The following is a 13,502-nucleotide window of genomic DNA, read 5'->3' as shown; positions in this document are numbered from 1 at the left end:
AAACCCAAGTTTCCTGTCTCTTAGGCAGAAGCTTTGAGGGATTTAGAGGCATGATAAGAGTGAATAGGCAAAGTATGTTAATAAAATACTTAAGCATAAAAATGAGTCCTGGTGTCTCCTCCCTCCCAGTACAAAGCAGTATTACAGATTTTAAATCTCGTCAAATGCAGTTGCTGTATCAGATTGTCCTGTGTTACTAGCCACTATCCTATAAATTCTTCAAAGCTACTGGCTTTGTATTAAGTATGTTTTATTAAGGAGCTTTGGGTGACCTGAGGGTGATACCTCTCTGAAGGTAATCGTGCTCATTCACAGGGGCAACCTGATCTTGTCATTGCTCTCACTGATGTCGGGCAGGCAGATGCAGAGCAGCTACAGGATCTCCTAAATTGTCTTTAGAAAGCGTCCTGGCATTTTGCTTGATCTGGAGTGAGCACCTTCTAGGATGACTGGTGCTGTAGAACATCAAACTGATTGCAACAAAAGGGTGTATCTCAAGGGTGCTGTGGCATGACTGGCTGAATGCTCCACCTTTTGTGGAGTGATTAGTAACCCAGAGAAGTGACATCCCAGCAGCACTAGCTATATACTGTTCCATAATCTCCTTCCCATTGCATTGATCCAGGCCTGTGTTCCCTCTCAAACATACAAACAGTTGGTTTAAAAGTCCCCTTGTCTTGTGATCCAAAAACCATAAAATAGGGTTAACAAACGTCAGCATTTGGCTTATTTTGGCAATCAATGTCTGAGCCTGATTTTTAAATAATTACTGAAGAGTACAGTACCCTGGGTAACACACATGAAAACCACAACCGATTACAAGCAAAAACACAGTTGCTTTACATTAAAACTAGAATTACTGGAGCCTCCGGCAACCTGAGACACTGCAAACTCGTTTTCTGTGTTTTGCAGGAAGTTCAACCAAGTTTGTGATCTTACATGTGTGGGTTTGTCGGATTGCGTGCATGTGGAGTTCTGTCTGTGTGTGTGCACACAGGCCAGAGAAGGAGAGGGCATTCAAAGAAAAACTGATGGGTTTCTCAAGCCAAAGAAATAGCTGAGAGTTACAAGGGAACATTTGGACAAGGACTAGTAGCAACAGATGTCAAAGGAGGCAACATGCTGCTCGCCTTTGCTAATGTGACTGTGATAGGGAGCACTGAATAACATAGGCAAACGGTGTAAGAGAGGAAAAGAGCCTTGGCTATAAACGGTTCAGATCTGCTCTCAGCTCTGTATGTGCTCTGAGGGGGGAGTTGTTATGAGATGATGTACAGCAGCAGCTAGAACCATTAATATTAAACCTTTTTCATTTCTTCTAACAAGAAAACAAGGAATATAAGGATGAATAGTACAATCCTTCCTATAGATCTCTAAGTTGTCAAGTCGCACAGAGGACCAGTTGATGGGAGCAGTGAATTAATGTTTCTGCTGAGCTGCAGTTTAGCTGTTTTGGAGCAGAAGAACGAATCCCATGCTCAGATAATGATCTTTCTATCAGAATTTCCAGGAAATTCCCTCTATGCAGTGTTGGTTTTTCAAGCAGCTAAGGTTTCCCTAAATTTGCAGGACTGATTGTATTTTTATGTCAGACCCCACTGAATGTCCCAAGTGCAAAATGTGCAAATATTGGCACGTCCTTAGTTTCCTTTCGGACTACCACATAATACCACTGTGCACATTACTTGCCTGTGTTTCTCTCCTTTGAACATCTCTCATTCTGCTTGTCCGAGAGGAGAGGAAGCAAGGAAATCTGGTTTCTAGTATAAAGGAAAATGGTGTTTGGGAAACAGACTGGCAGAGGGACCCTATCATATTCAGGATGATCCTGGGAGCAAGGGTAACTTTAGGATGTAAAATGATGGTGAGGAATCAGAAGTCCTTGTTTCTATTGCTAGGCAAAGAATTCTCCTCTGGTGAAAGTCTACATCACCATTACTGGCAGAGATGCTCCCTCAGGTTGGATATATGTTGTTGTAGTGGTAACCATCAGACATACTTCCCTTCCACAGCAGAAATGAACCCAATGGTTTATTATTCCTTAGATGTTCATTGTTCATTGTCTTGTATCTCTAGTAATGTGCATATCATTATTTATAAATCTGTACTATCCAACTTTGCTGTGTCTGTGGCCCTCTTGAAGGTCATTCTGGCTTGATCGTGGTTGTAGTTCTGAGGCCGGGGGTGCATGGGAGAGAAGTTTGTACTTCACGCCTGCCTTGTCACCTCACCCTCAGGTATGTGATCATCTCCCGAGAGGAGAGGGAGCAGAACCTGATGGCCTTTCAGCACAGTGAGAGGATTTATTTCCGCGCCTGTCGTGACATCCGGCCTGGCGAGAAACTGAGGGTCTGGTACAGTGAGGATTACATGAAGCGGTTGCATAGTATGTCCCAGGAGACCATCAACAGAAATCTCACTAGAGGTGAGTCCCTCCCTTTCCTTCATCCCTTTCCACCCTCTCCCCTAATTCCTTCTGATCACTACACTTCTTGCACCAAGTGCATTGGATGAAACAGGTAATATACAGACTATGCAAGGAGATTAGCCTTCCTAGAAGCAGAGCCCATTATGGCAAGAGTCCTTAGCTCTGGATGTATAAAAAGAATAATATAACCAAGGTCATAAAGATCACAAAAGAAAGATCTGTGTTGTGCTGTGCTGTGTATGTGCTATCAGGGCCTGATACAAAGGCCAGGAATCTCAGAGCTCCCCTGTTAGAAGACTTTCTGGCCTGAAGATTGCTGAGCTGGTGGTCCTGCAGACAGCCATTAGATTTTTCATTTGAATGTGCTGTTTCCTCTGGCTCCTGTTTGAGGGAGCTCTGGCTGGTTTTGTGTGCATGTGAAGGTGAGATATCCTTGGTGTGTTTGTATGTCCATTTTCCTGGCTTAATTTATCTCCTCTTTCTTCAGAGAGATAATTTGGGATCAGCGCGACATCAGCTAGAGACTCCCTAGTCTCACAACCTTAGAGTGATTGTACAACATACAGGAGGCTTGGTACTTGTCAGACTGATTCTTCCCTGGATAAAAATTGTTATCTAATCTTAACAATAGTCATGCTGGAACAAATCCAGTGATCCTTTAGGTCAGTGTAATGTCAGCAATACAGGAAGCTTTAGAGGAAGACAAAAAACCTTAATGCATCTATTCATGTATACAATGCTGAGACCTGAAGGGAATTAAAGGCATTTCTTTTCAGGCCTAGCAACAGAATGGCAGGGCCTCAGAGGGCAGCCACACTAAATATAACTTTCTGATTAAGATTCCCTTGTATATTATTGCACAGCTGCTCTTGCTGCCTTGACTTGGTAAAAGGTGTCTCCTCTTTAAACGTAGGGGTGGATAAAATGTCCTAAGAGAATTGGTTATTCTCCATCACATTGGAGTTCTTATACTTTTGGAGCATTACATCTTGGTGGCTATACTTTGGCAATGCCCACTTCTGAATTAACTCTGGTATGAATGTGCGTTTTTATTGTTTTTATATTAATGGTTTTATTGATCGTTGAATCATTAGATACTTGCTGCAGTAATTTTGCTGCATCCCACATACACATTAATTGTCTAGGTAGCTTAGTACTTTCTAGAAAGTACTACAGGAGAAAGCGTATGCTTTTGAAACATGTGCAGCTCCACTGTTGGTCTGGAAGGGCACCAAGGCTGAGAGCAATTGCCCTAGCTTACAGACTTGTGTTTAGTGCCATGGTTTGTGTGAACTGAAATAATAACTCACAGCCTACTCTGTACAAGTGTTGTGAAGATCTGCCTGTGGGCTTCTCACGACCCCTCCATCCTTCCACACAGTCAGGTAGAAACCCGGGTGACTCTGGAGACCATCCAAGAAGCCCCCTCACATCCCAGTGAGCTCATCCCACGGTGCACTGGCCTCAGGACTGCATTTACACATTCACAAAAGGAGCACAGACACATTGACTGCCCAGATGTCTCAGCATCAGCTCGGATGGCACTGGGAGACGATCAGAGAAACAAATAAAAGTCTGTCGAGGAGCTTTGTATTTAAAATCATTGAGGAACTTTATGTTTAAAAGAATCCTAAGTCTCTGCAAATTCCTCTCAAGTGCAATGGCACTTTTTTAAATCACAAAAAAAGAACGTAGTTCCCAGGTTTTGTTTCTATTATTAGTTTTTGCCCCACTTCATCAATGGAGTTGATACTAATAATATGAGGGGTCCTGTTGTCATTTCTACCTTTTTCATAGGTATGAACCATTCTGTTAAGGGAAAAAAAGTCACACAGGAAGAAGGAGGATCCATCTTCTAAATCCCTTCCTCTGCCAACAGTTGTAATAGTCTGTAATAGGGAAAACTCAAAGGGCAGAAATAGGGCAGAAACTCAAAGCTTTGCCTTTAGAGATACTCTGACAAAATGTGTTGAAAACCAGGTCTGTTGTTTCTGATTCACTCAAGAAGTAACTGGAGTTGCCAGCCAGTATCAAACCCTACCAGAAAACTTGCCAGCTAGGTCAGCCCTTTTTACAGTGACATACTCTGTCTTGAGTTTTGCATCTTTTCTGCATATTAGCATTGCTCTCCTTAGAGAGGCACTGGTAGCTTTTATCCTATTACTCTTATGAAAGCATGAATACACTTTAAAAGCAAACAAAACCAAAAAAGTCAGCATAAAGCAGCGTCTTGTTTGGGAAGCCATCAATGCTTGAAGTTATTTACAAGATAGAAGAAAGATGGAAATTGAGCCAAACCTTTCGTCTTTTGAATTTCCAGGTAAGGAAAACTGGCTATTCCCTTTATTTTAAGCAGTTAATAACTTTTATGAAGTTGCTTTTTTATTTATTTATTTTTATCACTAAATAACAGCCACTCTCTTAGACTCCACTGGGACAAGCTAGATGTCCCATCCTTGGAGGTCATTCACCAGTTCTAGCTCAGTTGGCAATGCATACCTTGGGGTTTAAGAGTACAAGTTATTTTTACTCCTTTGCCTTTGCATTTCTGGAGCAGCCTCCAAACTGAAACAGAGTGAAGGGGCTTGCAAACATTGTGCTGTGGCATGCACAGACACTGGGGTTCTCATGAAACAGTCTGAATCTCTTGCTGCACCTACTGTACACCTGATACCTTTTACCAAGTCAAAACAGGCACAAGTCTTCCAGCCAGCTGAACTGGCATTTGGGCTCTGGCCATTAGGTTCCACTGTGGTCTGTCATTCACCTTGTAGTGTCCTTTCAGCGCAGGTTGGTTATACCTCTTAGGTTAAACAAGCTGCCTGTAGTTTCTCTTCTCTTCAAAGTGTGGGAGTCCTACTCCTCTGTAGCTACCTAGGACTGTCTCTGTTTTTGCAGAGGCCCCTCCTCTCGCAAGTGGTTTCCACTGGGTTGTGTCAGTTCCCTGGTTTGTAACACAATTAACAAACCTGCAGGGATTCAGCTTGCCTTTTTATTCTTTTTTCATTTGAGTTTTATATTGAGAAATGTTGCTTGGTTCCCAGTGATAATGCCCACCCCTCATTTTCCTTTCTAGGAGACAAAAAGTTACAGAGGGAGAAGTCAGAAAAGAATATGGAAAATCAAGAGGACATGCGGGGGCTGCCCCAGCTCACCACACTGAAGCAAGGGAAGAGCCCTTACAAACGCAGCTATGATGAGGGGGAATCCCACCCCCAAACAAAGAAAAAAAAAATTGACCTCATCTTCAAAGATGTCCTAGAGGCTTCTTTAGAGTCTGCCAAGTTGGAAGAGAACCAGTTAGCAACAAGTACACCCATTTCCATCAGAAAAGCATCTAAATATCAAGCTGAAGATATCTTTGAGAGGTGCAGCAGTGCGATGCAACACAGCTCCCTGAATTTCAGCAGAGACCGGGGTGAGGGGGAATGGAAGATCCCCCATAGTTCCTCTTTTAGCTCAGCCAAAGAGATGGGGCTTCTTGAAGATGAAGAAGAGGAGCCTCTGTCACTCAAAGCAGACAGCCCAACTGAGCTGTTACTGGCCTCTGCTCAAGGCAATTCTCATGAAATCCCCACCACCTCCTTCTGCCCCAACTGCATCAGGCTGAAGAAGAAGATCCGGGAGTTGCAGGCTGAGTTAGATATGCTAAGATCTGGAAAGTTACCTGAGCCAGCAGTGTTACCGCCTCAGGTACCCGAGCTCCAAGAGTTCTCTGACCCCACAGGTAAGCCTTGCCGAGTAAGAACATTCTCCAAACTCTGCCTAAGGAAAGTAGTGAGATGCCTGTGTGCTGTGTGCCCATCTAAAATATTTTGCTCTGAATGTTCAGGTGAACACTTGGTTTTGTGGAGGGTTCATGGTGAGGTTTTGTAAACGGGTGGGTCAGGAGCTGATGCTGTTGGCACAGTGGAAGACATTGTCTGGGAAAGACTTTGTAATAACTTGCTCTATTTGTTTCCATTGTAATCAATAATGCAGTGCCAATAAAAAAGACATTCCATTGCAGACAGTTTGTTTGCTGTATTTTTGATGCATTCTCTTTCAGCGGAAACCCCTCCATGGTGCCTTACATGCCACTGAAAAGCTTTGCTTGAAAGTCTGAATGGCTCTGTGGCAACACTGAAATGTGTACTGTTTGTGTATGAAATGATGTCCTGTTGTGTCCCTTGTTGGAAAGCACTCTCTGTTGCTCCACTGCCTTTACTACACACAAATGTGTCCCTTTCTGAAGATATATTTCATTTCCTCCAGGAATGTGCTGTCCTCCACCAAAGGAGTATTTGGGTCACCCCATATATTGTGAAAGTAACCAGGCTGTAATACCATTTCTTGCTGTACAGCGTGGCATGTTGAAGACAAAGTTCATAAGCAGAAGCGTTGATTTATTTTCTTTCAAAGCCAGGATTCAAATTCTACCTGTAGTGCATTGTGAGCAGGAGAAAGCAGGGTACAACCAGTTGATCAGGCAGTGCTTTACTGTCACCGGTAGAGTGCTTCTTAAGCTCAACAACTTTGTAAATATCTTATTTTTTCCTCCTTCTTCTATTTTCTTTCTGCAGCTTCAGAAAGCATCATCTCTGTTCCCACGATCATGGAGGACGATGACCAAGAGGTGGATTCTGCTGATGAATCAGTTTCCAATGACATGATTGCTGCTACAGACGAGCCTTCCAAAATGTCTTCTGCAACTGGTCGGAGGATAAGGCGTTTCAAGCAAGAGTGGCTTAAAAAGTTTTGGTTTCTGCGGTACTCCCCGACACTGAATGAAATGTGGTGCCATGTCTGCAGGCAGTACACAGTGCAATCCTCTCGGACTTCAGCCTTCATCATTGGCTCCAAGCAATTCAAAATACACACAATAAAGCTTCACAGCCAGAGCAACCTCCACAAGAAGTGCCTGCAGCTTTACAAGCTCAGGATGCATCCAGAGAAGACAGAAGAGATGTGCCGAAATATGACCCTGCTGTTCAATACGGCCTACCACTTGGCGTTGGAAGGCAGGCCCTACTATGACTTTCGGCCACTGGCAGAACTACTGAGAAAGTGCGAGCTCAAGGTGGTCGATCAATACATGAATGAGGGAGACTGCCAAATCTTAATTCACCATATTGCCCGGGCTCTTCGAGAGGACCTGGTGGAACGGATCCGACAGTCTCCCTTCCTCAGCATCATTCTGGATGGGCAGAGTGATGACGTGCTTGCAGATACAGTTGCAGTTTATGTGCAGTACACAAGTAGTGATGGGCCTCCAGCAACTGAATTCCTGTCTCTTCAAGAACTGGGCTTTTCTACAACAGACAGTTACCTCCAAGCATTAGACAGGGCTTTTTCCAGCCTAGGAATACGATTGCAGGATGAGAAGCCAACTATTGGCTTGGGAGTCGATGGTGCTAACGTTACTGCCAGCCTGAGAGCTAACTTGTTCATGACAATCAGAAAGACTTTGCCATGGCTACTCTGCTTGCCATTTATGGTACACAGGCCCCATTTGGAAATTTTGGATGCAATTAGCGGGAAAGAGCTTCCATGCTTGGAGGAGCTAGAAAATAATTTGAAGCAATTGCTCAGTTTCTATCGTTACTCTCCCCGACTCATGTGCGAGTTGAGGGTCACTGCTGCCACTCTGTGCGAAGAGACCGAGTTCTTGGGAGACATCCGAGCAGTGAAGTGGATCATTGGGGAGCAGAACGTGCTCAATGCTCTGATCAAGGATTACCTTGAGGTTGTGGCCCATCTCAAAGATGTCAGTGGCCAGACCCAAAGGGCAGATGCTTCCGCAATTGCCTTGGCCCTCCTGCAGTTTTTGATGGACTACCAGTCAATTAAGCTCATCTACTTCTTGCTGGATGTAATTGCTGTGCTTTCACGCCTTGCCTATGTCTTCCAAGGGGAGTACCTTCTTGTATCGCAAGTGGACGATAAAATCGAGGAGGCTATCCAGGAGATTAGTCGGCTGGCAGACTCACCTGGGGAATACTTGCAGGAATTTGAGGAAAACTTCCGTGAAAGCTTTAACGGCATTGCTGTGAAAAACCTACGGGTGGCTGAAGCCAAATTCCAGTCAATCAGAGAAAAGATCTGCCAGAAGACCCAGGTGATCCTAGCCCAAAGGTTTGATTCCCGTAGCCGGACATTTGTGAAAGCCTGTCAGGTATTTGACCTCGCAGCTTGGCCCAGAAGCACTGATGAGCTCATGAGCTATGGGAAGGAGGATATGGTACAAATATTTGAACACCTGGAGACAGTCCCATCGTTTTCCAGAGAGGTTTGCAGAGAGGGGATGGACACCCAAGGGAGTTTGCTGATGGAGTGGCGAGAACTCAAGGTGGATTATTATACCAAAAATGGTTTTAAAGACTTACTCAGTCACATTTGTAAATACAAACAGAGATTTCCCCTCTTAAATAAAATAGTTCAGATCCTCAAAGTCCTTCCCACCTCATCGGCCTGCTGTGAGAAGGGGCGCAATGCGCTGCAGAGAGTGCGCAAAAACAACCGCTCTCGGCTCACGCTGGAGCAGCTCAGTGATCTTTTGACAATTGCTGTTAACGGGCCACCCATTGCCAACTTTGATTGCAAAAGGGCACTAGATAGTTGGTTTGAAGAAAAGTCGGGCAATAGTTATGCACTGTCAGCTGAAATGCTGAGCAGGATGTCGTCTCTTGATCAGAAGCCGATGCTGCAGAGCATGGACCACGGCTCTGAATTTTACCCCGATATTTAGGAAGGAATGCCTCAGATCAGAAAGCTGTTGAATAATTTTTTTAAATCTATACTCTAAACTTTGATATATTATAAAAATATATATATATATTATATATATTAAGGAAAAAACCCACACTGAAAATTTAAAAATTAAGGCGATGTGCGTCTGATAGAAGCTAAGCAGAATTTTAAAGATTGAGACAATGTTTAAAAATTTACTGGTGTCTCCAACCATGGCAGCTGCAGTGTAGGTGGCAACATTTCATTCTTTAGAAGCTGTGCTGGGGCCATACTCTACATGTTCAACCCTAACAATCTATAAGCTGGATGACGGGTCTTTGTCAGCCTCCTCCTCCCGGTGGTTTCCTTTGTATGTGTATTGTTGATTCGTTGGGTTGTTTGTTTTATTTTTCTCGGTTGTAATCTCTGCCTCTCTTTTCATTGTTTAGTCCAATTATTGAGCCATTTGAGCCTTTTGTTGACAACCGTCAGTTTTCCGATTTCCGACAGAGCATCCCACATGTTCATTTTGTCCCCTGCTCTCAACTCCCCCCTAGTTCTCTTCATTAGAGTGGAAGCTTTCTTCACTCACAAAGATTACTGGGAGGAGGAAAAGAGTTGGGGTGGAATTATTTCTTTTTTCTGATTTAAATACAGGTATCTCCACTAAACTGTGATGCCCCTTCCTCAGTTCTCCCTACTTTTGGGCTGTAGAGTAGTACTTGGCTTTCAGCTCCTTTTATGATAACCATAGTACCAGTCTATCATACCTATATTATAACATGATGTCATGTGCAGACTATAAAATAGCAAAATAGAGAAGGCAGGGGGAAAATTTTGCATTTATATTTTTATATTGTAGGAGATAAAAAATATATATATACAACTATTCATTCAAAACCAGGGCTGCTGTGGAAGCTAGACAGCCAATGAGTCAATAGCCATCTCTGGGCAGAGATTCAAAGGCTTAAAAAATTATATTCTAATTTACATTATTTATACTATGTCTTTATAATCCTAGATTGTTGTGGGTTTTTTGTTTTGTTTTGTTTTGTTTTTGGAATGAGTGAAAGAAACACCTGCTGCAGTTTGGTGGCAGGGGCTATCAATGCAAGATCTATCTTGGATTATAATCATGTGATGATGTCCTATAAAGGTTCATGTATTCTCTTGTGACCAAGGTAACGTGTTCCACAGCACAGCAGACTGATGACAGCAGGAAGAAGGGATGCTGTACTTCTTCCTGTGAAATGTTTCTTCCTTCCTTGAAGGGATGCAGAGTCCAGTTGAAATGTGAATGGGGGACTTGCACCTTCCATCACAAAAGAGATCGTTCTGAGAGCTTGGGGTTCTTTGTTTTATTCTTTTAAAGTAAATGAACTCCATGCACTCACACAACATCACTTCAGGTTAGAAAAGCAAAAAAATATATATTTTTTTTAAAAAGGGTGCAAAAACTCCAGAGATGCTAGTGCCTTGCCCTGCTGATGTGGCATGGACAGCACCAACCTGACCAGAACATCGCAGGAGTGAGAACCTGTTGTCCAGAAGGTGTCCAAGCTGACATGTTCTCACTTCCCAGAGGGACAAGCTTTGTGCCAAGCTGTGTTGTTTGGAAACATGACGGTGGTATCAGCAACACTGAACCTTTCCTTTTTCCTGTTACCCCCCTGCCCTTGGTCTTGGTGCTAAGATATCTCTAGAACCGTTGCTGCTAGTTGATAGCTTTTCATTTATATAAATATATATATATATATATATAATATTATTTTATTTTTTAAACTTTTTTGTTTGTTTTCAATGGAGATGTAGCATGTTTGGAACCGATCTCTCTCAGAGTCACTTTCACTGCCAGGGTTCACGCACTGTCTTCCCCAAGAAAACACGCACTTCTACCTAAGTCTCACCTCCCACTAATCAACCCGCCCTAAGCAGAACTGTGCAGTTAGTGTCAGGCAGAGATACGCAACTACGCCACTACATACTTGCTCAGCTTGTAAACCCGTGGAAATGGCTAGACTGATATATGTCAAGAGTTTTGGAAATGCTTCCCCTCTATTCCTATGGCGAGGAGAGATTGAGACTATCTGAAGCACTAGTAAAGATGAGTCTTTGTCTTCTTTGTTCTGACTCTGCTGCTTTTGCTGTAAAGCAGGGCTCTTTGGCTTGGTAGGTTGAAAGGGGTAGAGAAGACCCTCCAAAAGTTGCCGCGTTAGCTGGGCAGATGGGGTACAGTCCATAGCACTTAATCCCTTTCCCCTCTGCCTCGCCTCACGCGGTATATTCAGCTTGTGTGCTTGTTCAGATGCAGGAGAGCGGGTCTGCTGGGTGACACCGTGGGTGAATCCGCGCTGCGGGATGAAGACCCAGGCGCCCAAGCGTTTCTCCCTGGCATCCTCATAGAAATGTTGAGAGTTAGGTCAGGATGTTGCTCCATGTTTGCGCAGGCATGACAGCATTTTACACCTAGCAAGCAAAAAATGACGTTATGTGCATTTTTTCCTTTCTTTCTGCACAAATTATGTGAGCAAATTGACCCATTCACATAGAAGAGTAAGAATGAATGTGCCACTGCACAGATTGGGGCAGTTCTTTCTTTAACCATAAAAGAGGAATGTCTGTACAGGAGGTGTTTGAAGCCCCTGCAGGCCTGGAGAGTAAGCCTTGTTCATGGTGCTGTCATAAAGCTCACAGATCCTTCCTTCAGAGGGGCTGGGAGGCCCCTCCCGTGGTTAAGATTTGAGGCATAAAAAAAAATAGTAGTCCCTGTAAAAGCACTGGTGTTCCATTAGGCTCTAATTTGGAGATGAGCTAGGTAACCTTAGATGTTGGAGACAAGAAATGAGTCCACGCATCAGAGTGGAACAGGCGGACGGTGGAGGAATCTCCTTTTTTAGATATGCACAGATGTCTGGGAAACTGCAGCAGCAGAAACAAAAATAACAAAAGAGGATATTTGAAATGAGCTGCTGTGGGTGTCAAAGAAGCTGTAAAGACAGTTCTGCTCCTCCTCTTTTTTCTTTTTTCTTTTTCCTTTGCTGAGCTCCATAACTCCTTTAGTGGGGGGGGAAAAATCTGCCCTTCAGTTTGCAGCAATAAAAGTTTCTTGGCATGTGGCTCTTTTTCATAGAGGCCCATCAAACTGCCTGGCCCTCTTGCTGGAAAGGGACAGTTGTGGACAGTTTCCAGATACTTTTGTAAAGAGAAACTAGTTTCCCTAGTGCTTGTGTTAAATCCACTTAAAAGGCCCGTTTACAACTTCTAATCTTCTTCGGTTTTGCCACTAGTTGCCTTTGTTGGCAACACAAAAGCTGCCAGAGACTTGTTCAGAAATGCTTCTGCTAATTCGTTACCCCTTTTCCTTCTGTTTGTTTGCAAATCCCCGTAGTGTCAGGTTCATCTTTCCCCGGGAGCTCTTACTCCTGACAGCTGTGAAACGTGCAGAGCGTGGTTTTTCTCCAGGCGGCCTGCGGAAAAGCGAAAGCGTTTGTTTCTCTTGCAAAAGCCTTGTATGCATCTGTGAAACGGTGTCAGTAGGAAGAATGATCCGCTCTGAGTGGGTGTTGCTGATACCTGTGAACTGGAAAGGGCGGAGATGGCTTGTCCGCGGTTATGGGCGGAAATGAGCGCTCAGTGCAGCAGCCAGCCCAGCCGGAGTCGCGCAGCACAAAGAAATCCTCATTGCCTTCACATCAAAAAAATAAATCAAGCCTTTGTACAAGACAAATGCAGGTGCTTTGGAAGCTTTCGCTCTGGGTTACCCGCCTATCGCAGATCGGCGGCTGTTACTCACATGGATAGTCCTGCGGATCGAAACGTGACTGCAGGCACGAGTGAGACTGTCAGCAGGGAGGAATGACAATGCGAGGCGCCCTTGGCTTTTTAGCACCCTGCCTAGCGAGGCTTTTCTGAAAGCAGGGGCATTTCAGTGCCCTTTTGCAAATCCAAGCCAGCCTCCGAGGAGGACGGGAGCGGCTGGGCTGCGGCGGGCTGGCCCCGGCTCGGCGGCGGGCGCACGGCCGCGGCCGGGGCGCTCGCCCGGCTCTCGGGGGCGGCCGGAGCCGGAGCGCCCGGAGGCCCCTCGGGCTGGGACCTCGCTGCGGCTCGGGTTTAATCAGTTCCCTCCCTGATACTCTGAGCCAAGAGGTTGTTTTGAACGTATGACAGCATCCTGAACTGCTTCAGTGGCAAAGCTGGAATGACTTCATTTTCCTTAAATGAGCTTTTAATCCTCTTCTTTCTCTTTCTTCTTATCTAGAGCATCTGACTGTGAATAATACGCACTTCTCCAGACCCTTGGATTTGTATTTCTAGCCCATGGGTTTTTTGATTGCCAATTTCTCCTGCCCACTTTTTGCTCAGGCAC

The 13,502-nt window shown here is 44.4% G+C and overlaps 1 protein-coding gene across 2 annotated transcripts in view; it reads left to right on the top strand.

Moving 5' to 3' along the window:
* PRDM11 (PR/SET domain 11) overlaps positions 1–13,107 on the top strand; it is a 48,732-nt gene extending 35,625 nt beyond the window's left edge. Inside the window, exons 6-8 of one of the 2 annotated variants that reach the window (XM_062575866.1) lie at positions 2,238–2,425; positions 5,505–6,155; positions 6,991–13,107. In XM_062575866.1, coding sequence (XP_062431850.1) covers positions 2,238–2,425; positions 5,505–6,155; positions 6,991–9,155 — 3,004 coding nt within the window. In that variant the 3' untranslated portion in view covers positions 9,156–13,107. The remainder of the gene's footprint in view (positions 1–2,237; positions 2,426–5,504; positions 6,156–6,990) is intronic. The other variant, XM_062575867.1, reaches the window with a different exon arrangement.
* Positions 13,108–13,502: the final 395 nt, after the last annotated feature.

This window comes from Rhea pennata, chromosome 5, assembly GCF_028389875.1.
Source record: "Rhea pennata isolate bPtePen1 chromosome 5, bPtePen1.pri, whole genome shotgun sequence".
In the NCBI taxonomy this organism is placed as follows: Eukaryota; Metazoa; Chordata; class Aves; order Rheiformes; family Rheidae; genus Rhea; species Rhea pennata.
Note: the sequence above shows the minus strand (reverse complement) of the source record. Positions and strands in the feature narration are given on the sequence as shown.